The sequence below is a fragment of the Sturnira hondurensis genome, unplaced genomic scaffold (genome assembly GCF_014824575.4).
Source record: "Sturnira hondurensis isolate 20B ecotype Veracruz unplaced genomic scaffold, ASM1482457v3 Scaffold0007865, whole genome shotgun sequence".
Lineage (NCBI taxonomy): Eukaryota > Metazoa > Chordata > Mammalia > Chiroptera > Phyllostomidae > Sturnira > Sturnira hondurensis.
This window is the reverse complement of record NW_028080496.1, coordinates 3,331,461-3,345,628: the sequence shown is the minus strand read 5'-3', so window position 1 is coordinate 3,345,628 and position 14,168 is coordinate 3,331,461. Positions and strand designations below refer to the sequence as shown.

The following is a 14,168-nucleotide window of genomic DNA, read 5'->3' as shown; positions in this document are numbered from 1 at the left end:
GCGGCGCCTTCATCACCATCCCTTCCCCGCTTGCCAACCGAGGAGATTGAGGCAGCAGCACGTAATTGCCTTGGCGATTCTCCTTTGATTGGGCCTCTGGGTTTTTGTAATTTTGAAGTATAATAAACCATCCTGTGATGAGTATCTCCACTAAGTCTACGTTTGCCTTCTTTCTAAATTACCTTAGGACAAATTCCCAGTAGCGCGGCAAAAAATAAGGACTGACATGGCCGGTGATGGTCCACATACCACGGCCCAATGGCAAACTGTTGACTATTACTTAAACAATGTTCTTCTTGATTAACCAGATTTAAAATGGCACCTCGTCGTTTGAACTCCCACTTCTTGGATCACCATCGGGAACGTTTTTCTAGGTTTATTTACCCACTGGAATGCCTGTCACTAAGGCAGCAGAGCTGGAATAGCTCTTTTGCCTGCGTTCTGGGAGGTAAATCTCCCAACCCTTCTACTGAATTGTTCATTGTGGCAATCACGATCTCAGTGTTCCAGAGCTCTTGTTTGGTCTCTCCTAGTCCTTTTTTTAAAAAAATTGAGATACAGCCCTGACTGGTGTGGCTCACTAGGTTGGGCATCGTCCTACGAACTGAGAGGTCGGTGGTTCAATTCCCAGTCAGGGCACATGCCTGGGTTGCAGGCCAGTTCCCCAGTTGGGGAGAGTGTGAGAAGCAACCGATCGATGCTTCTCTCCCTCTCTTTTTCCCCTCCTTCCCCTCTCCCTAAAAGTAAATATATAAACTCTTTAAAAATAGAGATATAACTTATAGTATGTGGTGCAAGTCTTAAGCACAGCTTGGTAAATTTCAATAGATGTACACACAAGTCTAATCACCACTCAGACCGAACACAGGACACTCTCATCACCCAGAAAGTCTCCCCTGGGTCAAGCGGTCACGAAGTGCACTGCGGTGGCTCACTGTGCAGCTGCTAGGCAGGCCTGTCCCACTTTCACAGACTCAGCCAGTAAGGAGACGACAAGCCCAAGGGGTCCAGACAGCTGACTGCTCAGACCGGCATGGGGTCAGCTTCTTGCAAAACTAGTCCGAGAGGACGACCCAGAATGGAAGGGACCAGATAACAGGATGAGTGGAGGCAGGGGGGTGAAGAGCCACCTGCAAATGACAGCCCAGCACGTGTATGGCCCGGGCGGCTCTGTAGGGTTGGCTGGATGAAAAGCCCCACACTCCACAGAGGCCAGGAAGAGGGGTGAGAAACAGCCCAGGGAAGTCTCCCACCAGCCTGAGAGGCTCCACAGGAAGCTGCTAGTCCCCTGCTCCATGAGTGATTAACTGGAGGGCATCCTTTCAGGACTGTCAAGACCCAGGCCAGCCTGCCTGAGCCTCGCCCACGTGGCCCACGGAGACCCGCACGGCAGCAGGAATCCTGCGGGGCGCTGCCCCCCTTCACTCACACACCCCGTGCCATCGGAACCCCTCAGTGTGACCACTGTTCCCGCTTCCCTACGGCTTAGTTCTGCCTGTTTGTGAACTCCCTGAAATGGGATCAGAAGTATGCGCTCCTTCATATCTGACTTCTTAACGTGTCTTTGAGGGTCATCAGGGTTGGTGTATGTATGGGGGGTGGGGTGGGTGTCCTTCCTTATTGCTGTATACATGTTTGAGTCCTTTGCAATTTATTCTGGTCCTCACTTCTCTCTCTCCTTCTGGAACGTAATCACTCATGGAGCGGAGTCCCGCGTGTATCTTAGGCTGTTTCTTTGCCCCCGCCCCCCAGCCCCATTCTTCCTTCTCTCTCTGTACTTCCGTTGAGATCCCTTCTGTCTGCTCTACCTTCAAGTTCGCTAATCCTGTCTTCCAGTGCTCCCAAGCTCTATAATGGCGACTTCGCCCTTCAGTTCCGTGACACGTTATGAAACCTGGCCAGTGAGCCTGTCATTTCAGAGGCGGCATTCCTCCAGCTCTACCTGCTCCTTTGAGTCTTGTAAAGAGGATCCCAGCCCTGTTGCAATTCTGCATATTTGCATCTATTCTGTCCATCTTTTTTTTTTTTTTGCATTGAACATATGAACCTTTAGTGGTTTTGAAATCCTTGCCTGCCAACTCCAATATCTGGACCATCCATGGTTTTGCTTCTACTGTTTATTTTTTCTCTTGTGTGTTGGCCCAATTTTTCTTCCTTTTGCAGGGTTTATCATTTTTGTTTCCGTGTTGCACGTGGGGTGTAAAAAAAAAAAAACAGAGTAAGGACTTCAGACTGTGTTATTGCTCACCTCCAGCCCCACCCCCAACCCACAGGAGCCAGTCACCCCGATATAACAACGTACTCGGTCAAGTTGGGACAGTCATCGTTCTGGTAAGTTTCAGGCCTCCTCCGGCTTGTCCCTGTCCCTTTGGAGGGGCCCCTTGGATTTGGGGTTGACAGCCTGGCTGGTCTCTGTCTCTCTTAGCCCCGGCAATTCTGCTCTTCAGAGATTTTAGGGTTAGCTCTGCGGTCCCCCCATCCACACAGGTTCAAGACCTGGCCAATATCTTGTGGGGGGGAGGCCAGTTATTTGCTTGTTTTAGCCCCACCTCCCCAAACCCCACAAGCCTTCCCTGCCTGGCCCGTTCCCGGAACTCAGATGTCCCATGAGAAAAACCAGTTTGGCATTTGGGAAGTTCCTCTTGTGCCCCGTGCATAGGACAGAGCTGGTTCCTTTCTCCTTCCCTCGGTAGTCTCCCCGTCTGGGACAGTTCCAAGCTTCAAGTTCCTCCTTGAAACTTTAGATCCTCTGGTTCTTACCCCTTCCAACACGCTCCTTTCTCTCTAAGAGCGAAAACTGTCACATGGCTCCCTCCTCCTCACTGCAAGGAGAGTGGAGGCCTGCAGGGACCTACGGCACCCCGCCCAGAGGCAGAAGTTCTGCTTTTCACCCCTTCCAATAGGGATACGTGATTTGCCTCCTAGGTATTTCCATTCAGCCGCACACTCACTTGTTTCCTCTTGTTCACGAAGAACTGTAGGGCTTTTATATCTTCGAACGCAGATGCCAACTATTTCCTAAACTTTCTTGAGGGACGGCCGCTTTGCCTCCGGGTCCCGCTTTTTTCTCGGGGGCTATCCTCTTTCCTGTCTCTGCTTTCCAGTTTGTTCGTCCTTCCCCTCTTCGGGACCTTCGCTGTCGCTGCTGGGACCTTCGCTGTCGCTGCTGGGAACGTCTCAGACAACGTTACCGGTTTCCAGGGTCTCAGCTCCCTGTGCTGCTGCCCCGATCACCACTCTCGGTGAGCTCCCGTGAGAGGTAACCGCACCACCCCCAGAAGCGGTTTCCTCCTCTTCAGACACTGCGGCCTCCTCTGAGGGAAGCTCTAGCTTGTCTGGACTCTCCCCTCTCTTCTGAATCTCACGGGACTGCTGTGCCCACCCACAGTGTCAGCTACTCTCTCACATTTATAAGCGCGTGATGTTCAGGCCTCAAGGGCCAGCCTTCATCTCTGTCTGGGCTTCCCAACTCACATGTCACGCTGACACCCCCACGGGCCCCTTGAACCACGTCCGTTCTGCCCTGGGAACCCATCCCTCACGGATGCAGGACGGACGCCCTATTTTTCCTGAGACCTGCCCTCCTGAGGAGCGCACATGCCGAGAGCACTGGACGGGCACACGTGGTTTATTCATTCTGCCTGGGAGAGGAGGCCTGGGCGGGAGCGTGGCCGCTCAGCAGACGTGGAGCCGCATCCCCACCGGAGGCCTGGCGGCCAGAGTCCAGAGCCGGGAAGAGGCACCCGCCCTGTATGGTGAGCTGGAGCTGGGGTGGAGGAGCAGTCGCGCCGGCAGAGGCTGCTGGCTGGGGAAGCGGGCCCAGCCTCACCGATGCCGCTTTCGGATGCTCTGCAGCTCCTGGTAGATGGTGCCGAAGCTGGGCCGCTGCCCAGGCTCGTAGGCCCAGCACTGCTCCATGAGCCTGAACACGGCGTCGGGGCACAGCTCTGGGCAGGGCAAGCGGCCCCCTGTGAGGAAGGGCACAGCAGCCCTGCATGAGGAGGGGGTCGGGGAGGCCCCTCCCGGCCCTGGGGGAAAACCATGAGCAATGGACGGTGGAAACTGCACTGAAGCAGTGCTCCAGGAGCCCCAAGCGCACAGAGGCCCGAACCACCATCCCACCGCGCACTAGCCGCATGGCTTCTGCAAGCCTCAGTCTTCCCTTCTGTAAAAGGGACATATTAATCCCCACCTCCCCTGTTGGGAGGAGCAAACGAAGTAATGGGTAGCCTGGACCACATCAGGTGTTTCCCCGGTGACCTCTACAGGACTGACTGCTCTTATTCGGCCCCAAGTGGGAAGATGGGAAGGTGAGGGGACCTGGAAGAGTCCCCCGGCAGCACGGGGACAGCAGCCTGGCTCTGAGCCTGCTGCCACGCAGCGCAGCTGCCTTACCTGTTTCTACGAACTCCCGAGTCTGCTGATTGCTGAGGTTGGGGTAGGGCGAGGCTCCCAGGCTGAAGGTCTCCCAGAGCAAGATGCCAAAGCTCCACACGTCACTCTCGGAGGAATAGCGGCCTGCAGGGAGGCGCGGAGGCGTCAGAGGGCCAACGGCATCCACAAGGCCCAGGTCGGCCCAGGTTGGCACGGGAGGCCTGGCGTCGTTAGCTTACCGTAGTTAAGAGCCTCGGGTGCGGTCCACTTCACGGGGACTTGTCTGAGGCCCCCCGAGGCAGCGTAGATTCCGTCCTCTTCCTCCCGGGACATCCCAAAGTCACTGATCTTCAGGACATTCTTCTCTGTCACCAGGCAGTTCCGGGCAGCCAGGTCCCTGGGGAAAGCAGGCAGGAGAGGGGCTCACTCAGCCACCGTCCACGCAGCATCTGTCACCTGCCTGAGCAGGGCATGCTGGACGAAAGCTGCTTCCTCCCCCAGGACCCATGGTGTGTGGGCAGAGGCTAAGCCCAGCACTCGCACTGGGCCGGCTGCTGAGGGGCGCTGGGTGATAGCACGGCCTGAGCCTGGCCGGGGTCGGGGGGCTGGCGGCCTGAGGCCAGAGCTCCTTGCTCACCGGTGGATGCAGCCCTTGCTCTCCAGGTACTCCATGCCCGCGGCCGCGTCCCCCACCATCTGCAGCAGAGTCTTCACCCGCAGGCGGGCTCCCTCCGTCCGAAGGAAGGTCAGGAAGTCGCCCCCTGGGGATGGGTGCAGGGGGGGGGGGCCTGTTTGAGCCTCCTGCAGGGGGCGCTCACCAAGCAGGACTGAAGTCCCCACCCCTGCAGTGCAGCCCCCCGGGCTCACCCTGCACGAGCTCCATGACGATGTAGATGGGCTGCTTCTGGGTGCAGACGCCGATGAGACGCACGATGTTGGGGTGGCTGTACTGCTTCAGGATCCTGGAGGGCACTGCTGCTTAGGTTCACACCGTGGGGACTGGGGCATCCCTCCCCAGCCCCGGGGCCGGACAGGGAAAAGGGCACCAGAATAGACAAGCTGGCACTCGAAGGCCCAGAGGCCTGAATGGGTGTGACCTCTGGCGGGTCACTGAGCCTCCAGCCCCCTGCCCTGGGGGGCGTGGCCTGTGAGGATGACGTGACACCACGGACGTGGCCCTCTGCATCGCCCCACGCACAGGGGAACGCCCTGTACGGATGGTGAAGGCGACCACTATTCCTTCACCTACCGCGCCTCCTGCAGAAACTTGGCCTTGAGGTCGGGCGGGAGCGTCTCTCGGCAGGATTTCACCGCCACCGGAGTGTTGTCCACTCGCAGGCGCCCGCTGAACACTTCGCCGAAGTTCCCCTGAAACCGTCGTAGGTGTCTACGCCCTTCCCTGGACCACAGTGCTCCCGTGTCGAGGGACAGTCCTCCTTGTCCCCACCCGTCCTTCACTCAGCGCCCCACCCCGGCTCCCTAGTTTCCTAGTTTCCCCCCGTTTGGGGACCCGCGTGAGCACACGGGAGAGGCAGGGGATGTCCCCTCTGACTTGCCACGGTCAGTAAGAGACGTGACATGGAAAATCCAAAAGCCACTTTCCCTTGGGTTGGAAAAGCCTTGTCACGTGTAGGAAACTGAATTCTTTCCTAAGCAGGTGCGTTCCGACTCCCGTGGACACAGGGAGGCTCCTGTTGCACACGGGGCCCCTGGGGAGGCAGCGCCCGGGCCAGGGCTGGTGGAGGGTGCCAGCAGTGGACTGTTCCCTGGCTCCCGGAGGGCGGTGTGTGGTGCTGGCCAGGAGGGGAGTCAGGGGCGGGCTGGACTCGGACTGAGGCAGGGAGGCCGAGGGGCCCTCTGTGGTGGGTGCTGTTGTGGCTGGGTGGTGGGCTGGAAGCGGAGCTGGGTGAGGGGGACCGCAGACAGCCGGGAGGCCAGCAGGGCACTCAACTCACCCGCCCAATCTGCTCGCCCAGCACCAGGTCCTCGTGGTTCAGCGCCCACTTGTCCTGGGGGAGGGAGGGGCGGGAGGTCAGGAGGCATGCAGGCCCCGCGAAGGACTGAAAATCCTCAAGGCTACAACTTTCGTTTCTGGGTAGCTCAGTTAGTCTGTTAAATGGGGGTTGGAGCATATCAAGATCATAATCGGTTGACTCTGGGAACCAGGCGGGGACCTAAGTGGGTGAGCGCCAGCCTGCAGAATGGGAATGGCCTTGACGTTCCAAATCTAGCAGGTGGCTGACCCTGTGTGTAGACCAGGGACCTGGGAACCTCCTCCTGCCCTGACTCTGTGGGCCTGAACCCATGCTCCCCAAGGCCCATGGAGGGTGGAGTGGGCAGCAGGGCCCAGGCTCACCTTGGGCACAGCCCTGCTCAGGACAACGCCGCTCTTCTTGGTGAGGGGCTGCTGGGAACGCAGCAGGTGGTCGATGAGCAAGGGAATGGTGGGGAAGCCGTCGCCTTCCAGTCGGTACAGGTTCTGCAGGGCAGGGGCAACCTGGGGTGAGCAGCCTCCACAGCCAGGCGAGGGGCCCGGGGCCCTGGGAGGGGGCGCGGAGCAGCAGGGAGAAAGGGCCTGCAGAAGGGCCCAGCCTGATGGCGCCCCAGTGCCTGCTCCCTGCCTGAGGAGGGGAAGCCGCCCTGAAGGTGTCAGCCATTTCTATCACTGGAACGCAGTGGTCTCTGCTACCCTGGGGAGGCCGTTCCCCGGGGGCAGCAGGGCTGGGGCCTGGGCCCACTCACGTCCGAGGACTGGATGATGAAGTGCCGGGGCTGGCCGTCCCACAGCACCGACAGCACGCACTCCTGCTTGCCCTGGCTCTCCCGCACCAGGAAGTCCCCGCATTGCGTCAGCAGCTCGGCCACCTCCGTCCTCGGGATGGCCCCGTGGTACCACAGCTGCTCCTGCAGGGGCTTCTGCACCTCGGGGACGAGCTGCACCAGGGGGGGGAGCTGGGGGGGGAGCGAGGGCGGGTCACTCGGCCCGCTCCTCGGGGGTGGTCACTCGGCCAGCTCGAGGTCAGGGGCGTTTCTGCCTCTTGTGGCCTTCTGTCCTCCCAAACCGCTGGAGAGGCGGGCAGAGCCCTCACAGGCCCCTGGAGCAGGCTCGCTCCGGGCAGAGCAGGGATGGGCAGCCGGGGCTTGGCTGGGCCCAAACCAATCTTTTGCCTTTTACCCCAGGCCACAGCCTCCCAACCACTCCCAGCGCAGGAAGAGCCATGCGTGGGGGGCAACCAAGGCTGCAGGTCCCTCTGCAGGTGTGGTGGCTGCGGTGGGGGGGCAGGCTCTGGGGGTGTCTGCACCTGGACACCCAATAAAAGCAGCCTGGGCAGAGCCTTCTCTCTACTAGGGCAACCCAGTGACTAACCCGGACCCCATGGTGGGAGGGGCCTAAGGGGGACGTTTCTGAGCAGCACCCCCCCCCCCCCCCCCCCCGCCCTGGCCCACCACCACTGGGAGAAGAAGTGGAGGTGTAGGCCTGGCTGGGCTCCACTCACCGAGAACTTGGGGCGAAAGATTCCTGAGATGTGGCTCTTAAGGATCTCCAGGGTGGGCGTCCTTCCCCCTTCCCGCTCATGCTCCTGAGGCCAGGGACAGACGTCAGCGGGTGGCCAGGCTTGGGAGGCGGAGGGCGAAAATGAGGAGCGCGGCCTGGGCCGGCCTGCAGGGCGGCCGCGGTGGGCGGTGGGGCGCTCACCGAGGACGAGGTGGAGTGGCGGTCGTCCTGCAGGAGGGGCACCGGCGGGGGCTCGCCAGGGCCCAGCTTCTCCAGCTTGTCCTGCAGCAGGTCCTGCTGGGCCTGCAGCTTGGCCTGGTTGCACAGCGCCACCTGCAGCCCCTGCAGCTCCTCCTGCAACACCTGCCTCTTACCCAGGAGGTAAACCCTGCGGGTGGGAGAGAGGGCTCAGCCTGCAGCTGGTAGCCAGCAGCAGGGAGAGCAGGTGGGAGGCTGCTGCTCTAGGTGGGACCCACTCACCGCTGGCGGGGATGGATGCCCTGCTCCTCCTTCCGGATCTCCCTCTGCAGTTGAGTGACCACTTCCTGCCGGCTTAACACCGCCTGGGTGGCCCCAGCCAGCTCATCTGTCACTGAGGTGAGCCTGTGCCAGAAGGAAGGACATCGGTAAAGCCGGCCTCTCAGATGCACCTTGCAGATCCCCAGCACCCACCCGTCCGGGCACCCACGTGTGCTGCACGCTCTCCACTGTCAGCTCGTTCAACTGCAGCTCCCCGGGCTCCAGGGCTTCGCCGTCCTCAAGCAGCGACTCATCAAATGTGACACAGGGCGGGATATCAGGTGTGGACCTGCGTGCGGGCGGGGAGACCGTGCCCCATCAGGGAACAGCCCAGCAGCCCTGGTGCCGGGCAGGGGCAAGGCGGGGGCTTACCCATACTGTCGTAGGAAGCCCTGGTACTCGGCATCCGGCTGGATGCGGGCAACGGCTGCGGCCATCTCCTGGTGAAGGGCCACCACCTCGTCCTGCACCAGGCTGCTAATCTCCAGGTATTCCTGCAGAATCTCCTTCCTACCCACAGACGGGACCCCAAGTCAGCAGGGCCTCAGGCCTGCACCAGGCTGGGGAGCTGGGGGGCCCCTGACTCTGGGCTGGGAGTCGGCCGTGGGGCGGAGCTCCGCTTCGTCATGTACCACCGGCAAATTACTGACCGGCCCCCGGTCTTCACTTCCTGCTACATGTCTCGGGGCTGCTGGGAGTCGCATGGTGAGAGAGGGACGTGCGTGGTGTGGGCTGCACAGGGAATGCTGGTTAAACGTGCGCTGCACACCTGTCTGCCCCGGGCAGCTGTCCTGGCGCGCCGGCATGAGCGTCGCTGTGCTGTAACCCCCCACCTTCACGCCCCCGAGGCCCAGCTCCTCCCCAGATCCCCAGTTGCGAGTATCGATCCACACCCTCGGAACATCTGGCTGGACACCACGTGTTGAAAAACGAATTCCCCTTCCTAGTTCCTGAGCCCGTCTCTCCCAGAGCCTTCTCCGCATTCGCTAACAGCTCCTACGGCATCTTCCCAGTGCCCTGGGCCCTGTCCTTGGAGTCAGCCTCCACTGTTCTGCTACTTCGTGCCCCACGTCCAAGCCACACAGAAACCCACGGGCTCCGCTTTCAAAATCCATCCAGAACCTGACCACCTCTCTCCTCCGTGGGTCCGAGTGGCTACGGGCTGTGTGTGGTCTCGAGTGTTAAAGTAGCCTCTGGTCCTCCTGTCCGGTTCTCCCTGCCCTTGTCCTTGTCCCCAGAGGTCTAGTCTCTAGTCTCAACATGGCCGAAGTCCTCACAAGGGCCTGCAGCTCCCCCTCCAGCCTCACGGCTGACTCGGCCCTTCTCTGACTCAGCTCGGGCTACACCGGCCTCCTCGCTTTTGCCTGATTTCCAGCATTCTCTCACCTCAGGGCCTTTGCCCTGCCGGTCCCGCTTTTTCCCAACATCCCCTGCTTCGGTCCCGCACTCTGAGGCTTTTTCAGACTGCTCTGTCTAAGCCTGCCCCCTCACCCCCCTTTCCTGTTTTCATTTGCCCCATAGCACTCATCGCGTCCAGCATTTTACTTTTTTAATTTTACTTACTGACGTCCTCCCCTGATACTAACGATCTTAGAAGACATATTTTTATCTGTGTTTTTTTCTCTGCGGTATCCTAGCGCCTAGAACGGTGCTCAATACATACAAGGAAGCCCTGCAATAAGGGGCCCGGGAATAATGTAATTCCGCTGTAAATGGAGTGGTGCCAATCCCGGGCCCAGGGCCTGTTCTCCTGGGATTCCACGACCACCACTTTTACAAGACTGACTTTTCTGGGCAGGGGGGCAGGGTGGCAGGGTGAGGGGGGCGGGGCCGCGGGCTCACAGGATGCGCGCCATCTCCTGGTGCAGGTCCTGCAGTGACTGGAGCAGGCCGGGCAGCATGAGCTGGTGGTGGTGCTGGTGGTGCAGCTGGGCGGCCCGCACACCCAGCACGTAGCGGTTATGGTGAGCGAAGAGCTTCCACAGGCTGCGCACGTACTTATCCTTGGCCCTGTCGCGGTCCTTGTCTGCCGGGATCAGAGGAGCAGGGTGAGTGACAGACGGCACAGAGGCCCGGGCAGCCCCCACGCCCCGGGCACCTGCGGGCAGGTCAGAGGGAAGGCACGCACCTTTGCTGGACTCCTGGTATTTGCGTCTGGCCTGGGCGCTGTCCCGTGCCAGGGCTCGGTACTGGTTCTTCATCTTCTCGATGTCCTGGCTGTGGGTCTGGGGAGAGAGGACAGGCGGTGCGGGTCAGCAGGTCCCCAGGACAGCACGTCCAAGCCCACCCTCCAGGGAGGGCCTGCAGACCTCTGGGGTCAGAGAAGCTGGACTCAGGACAAGCCCTTGGGGCCTGGGGGAGGCTGCGACGGCCCCTCCGAGGCCCAGGGTGGTGTCTGGTGGCAGGCGGGGCCCCGCTGCAGACGCGCAGAGCCCCGCACTTAGAAGCCCCCCCCCACCCCCCCGCGTTTGGTTTAATGCTCTGTCGATGCCACCTTGAAATGCTCACGGAATCTTTCACAAGGACGCCACATCTTCGTCCCTCACTGAGCTCTGTGAGTGACGTTCCTGGCGGCAGGAACCATGGACAGCCAAGACTGGCGCTCTCATCCCAAGCCCCGCCCCCCTGTGTAGGTACTGGGATACTTGTGGGCCGGCTGCGTCCCTCTATTCTGAACGTCAGTCTCCCCATCTGTAACTGAGCCAAATGTAGAGGCCGGATGAGCTTTTTCCTTCAAAGGCCAACTGGTGAACGTGCTAGGCATGTTGGCAATGCGGTCTCCGTGGCAACTACTCAGCCCTGCCATTGTAGCTCCGTAGTTGCCGCAGGTAACTTGAGAACAGACGTGTGTGGCTGTGTACCAGTTAAAGCCCCCGTAACGACGGGCCCACCCGGTGCCGAGTCGACGTTCTGGGGAGCGAGAGGAGTGGATCCACACTGGCCACCAGGGGCCGCTGTAGGTCCGCGGCAAGGCCAGGTTTTGCAAGAGGGCCACCAGCACGTTCAATTAGAACAATGTTCAACCTTTTTCATCTCTTGGCACTAATTATTAAAGTCCTGCAGTACACCAAAAAATATTTTTGGATGATCAGACCAAAAAATAAAACCCCAACAAAACAAAAATATGTAGTTTTGACTGATTTACTAAATAAATAAATAAAATAATTACCTACCCTTTTTGCTCCAGGGCTCTTTTTTAAAAAATCAGTTGCCTATACTTGTAGGTAAAAATTTGTGGTAGCAAGAACTAACCAATCAGATGCAGTCTTATTATGCGATGTGACCAATCAGATGTAACTCTGTTATAGGACCTATATGCTTATGGTTCAGGACAGGGTACTCACACCCACAGCGACTGTCGTGCTGGCTGTTGCCGTTTTTTTCTCTGACAGTCTAAGGGAAAAGAGATCACTGCCCCGGACTGAACATTCAAAAGTTCCTGCGGCGCGCCAGTTGCAAACTGCTGACGGAGAAGGCTGGGAGCACCCAGATTAATAGCTCCTCCAACCCCACGGGCTCCAAACTGAGGAGCTGGGTGGGATTCAAACGCAGCCGGGCCCGAGGTCCAGCCTCTGTGTCAGGGCCACGCTGCGGCCTTGTGGTTTCTCTGGGACCCTGGGAAAAGCCCACCTAGGCCAAGGGCAGGCAGACCGCCCCTCGTTCCTCTGTCTCAGCTCCCGGAGCCAGCTGGCACCCTGCGGGCGGTGAGTCCTAGGTCTGTGCTCCCCAGGCAACGGCCAGACCACTCATCCTGATGCCCACAGTAGGGTGCCTAGGCACACAGTAGGGTGACAGAAAAGGCACAGGGAGGTCCTGCTGTGCGCCAGCCCAAGCAGGTACGAAAGGAAGCTGCCGGGAACGGGCCTGTGGTCAGGACTTCCACTTTCCTGTGAATCCAGGGGCTCTTGTACAAAACCAGCCCTTTCAGCGCGAAATGTAGGCAGACGTGGCCAGGCGAAGCCCCCGGACGCCCACCCACCTTGGTTAGCTCCTGCTGCAGCTGCTGCCACTGCTCGCCATAGGTCTTGCGCAGCTGCTGCCGCACCCCGATGAGCAGGCTCAGCTTGCTGAGGGGCCCGGAGTTCAGATCTTCTGCATGCTGCCTCAGCAACCGGCTCAGGCCCTCCGTCTGGCTGGTGATCTCTGCCCAGGACTGCAGCACGGGACGGGACGGGTGAGACAGAGCGAGGGGGCCTCCGGGGGGCCGGGCCTGCCCAATCGCTAACCCTCCCCAGGGCATCTTCGGGAATGGAAGGGGCAGACAGATATCCCTGGAACCTCCAGGAATTCTCGAGGTGAAGGTGGGAAGGGGGTGAGGAGGCCTAGGGCCCCACCGAACCCCACCTGGCTGATGGGGCTGTTGAGGCCGCCCCGGCTCTGGGCCGAGCAGTCCTGCAGTGACATGTGGTGCAGCAGCCCCGCGTACTCCCGGTCACTCTTGACCCGCTGGGCCATCCACTTCCTCATGCCCTCCAGCAGCCGGAGCTCGGCCTCCTGCATTTGCTGCACTGCCCCGTGGCCCTGGGGGCTNGGGGGCCTCCGGGGGGCCGGGCCTGCCCAATCGCTAACCCTCCCCAGGACATCTTGGGGAATGGAAGGGGCAGACAGATATCCCTGGAACCTCCAGGAATTCTCGCGGTGAAGGTGGGAAGGGGGTGAGGAGGCCTAGGGCCCCACCGAACCCCACCTGGCTGATGGGGCTGTTGAGGCCGCCCCGGCTCTGGGCCGAGCAGTCCTGCAGTGACATGTGGTGCAGCAGCCCCGCGTACTCCCGGTCACTCTTGACCCGCTGGGCCATCCACTTCCTCATGCCCTCCAGCAGCCGGAGCTCGGCCTCCTGCATTTGCTGCACTGCCCCGTGGCCCTGGGGGCTGCACAGCTCCGAAGAGAAGCCCATGGCGCTGTCCTGCGGACAGAGTAAGAAGGGGCCACAGGTGGGGGAGGCAGCTGCTGCTGCTGCTGCTGCTGCAGACGGAGGCGCAGGGCAAGGAGGCTGCGGGCTGAGGACCAGGAGAAGCTGCAGACTGGTGGGGGCTGGGGGCTCATCGAGCAGAACTGCAGCCACAGGTGCCAACCACCACCTCGCCCGGGACTGACTGTTTCCTGTGTCTCAGGCCAAGGCCTGGCGCCAGGGGACCCCTCCCAGTCCTGGAACAGAACCGCTGAGAGTCTCCTCCCTTCCCCTCAGTACCCGTCCCAGGGGTGCGCCAGCCTGGGCCCTGCTCCTGCGGCCACCCCTGCCCAGGCCTGTTCTGTGTCTACCGGGAACCTGTGGGGACCCGGCCCCTGCTCTCCTGCCACCACCCACTGCCCGCTGCCTCCCGGGTCTTGGGCAGGAGTTCGGGCTCACCGCTCCGGCAGCTGCTCCAGGGGCCAGCAGGGGACTGACTTAGGCCCAGCCAGAGTGGCCAGTTCCTGATTCGGTGCTTCCTCCTCCCGCGGTTTCAGTTAGCTCAGGCCCTGGGGCGGGCCGCTGAGGGGAAGGGGCGGGCGGTAGCCCCCATGCCTGCCGGCCCCCCCTGCCCAGCCCCAGCTACACAACCACGGAAACGGAAGGGAGGAGGGGCCGGGGAAGAATGGCCCTGCAGAGGGCAGCCTGGGCCAGCACTCCCCAGGGCCTGGGGTGGGGACGGGGACGGCCCCAGGTTGCCTTGTGCAGGGGGGAGCGCAGGGACAGGCTGCAGCTGGCGCTAGGCCTCTGACCCTGGGGGTCCAGCAGCAGGCAGGCAGGCAGTCCTAGCAGCAGCCCAGTGACCCCAGAAGAGTGAAAGTGAGCACC

General features: G+C 60.8%; 1 protein-coding gene across 2 annotated transcripts; it reads right to left on the bottom strand.

Annotated features, from left to right (window-relative positions):
- Positions 1-3,721: 3,721 nt before the first annotated feature.
- On the bottom strand, positions 3,722-14,075 carry FES (FES proto-oncogene, tyrosine kinase). Of its 2 annotated transcripts, XM_037053574.1 has the most exons (20): positions 13,740-14,075; positions 13,233-13,295; positions 12,734-12,889; positions 12,369-12,542; positions 10,518-10,614; positions 10,232-10,415; positions 8,762-8,899; positions 8,559-8,678; positions 8,351-8,473; positions 8,072-8,258; positions 7,872-7,955; positions 7,117-7,326; positions 6,731-6,853; positions 6,330-6,383; positions 5,624-5,742; positions 5,242-5,336; positions 5,012-5,135; positions 4,614-4,771; positions 4,396-4,518; positions 3,722-3,968 (listed from the first exon to the last, which is right to left on the bottom strand). In XM_037053574.1, exons 2-20 carry the CDS (start codon positions 13,284-13,286, stop codon positions 3,826-3,828), a joined length of 2,466 nt encoding a protein of 821 aa, XP_036909469.1. In that variant the 5' UTR covers positions 13,287-13,295; positions 13,740-14,075; the 3' UTR covers positions 3,722-3,825. The 2 variants fall into 2 exon arrangements, with proteins under 2 accessions (XP_036909469.1, XP_036909468.1); XM_037053573.1 differs by lacking the exon at positions 12,734-12,889 and having other exon boundaries at positions 13,077-13,295.
- Between the last annotated feature and the right edge of the window lie 93 nt (positions 14,076-14,168).

What these genes read in the sequence shown, in the direction of transcription:
- FES (XM_037053573.1), bottom strand. Translation starts at nt 13,286, where the DNA reads ATGGGCTTCTCTTCGGAGCTGTGCAGCCCCCAGGGCCACGGGGCAGTG. An exon ending in ATACCAGGAGTCCAGCAAAG is followed by an intron (nt 10,416 to 10,517) that starts GTGCGTGCCTTC and finishes TGATCCCGGCAG; the next exon opens with ACAAGGACCGCGACAGGGCC. An exon ending in CGTCATGGAGCTCGTGCAGG is followed by an intron (nt 5,136 to 5,241) that starts GTGAGCCCGGGG and finishes ACCCATCCCCAG; the next exon opens with GGGGCGACTTCCTGACCTTC.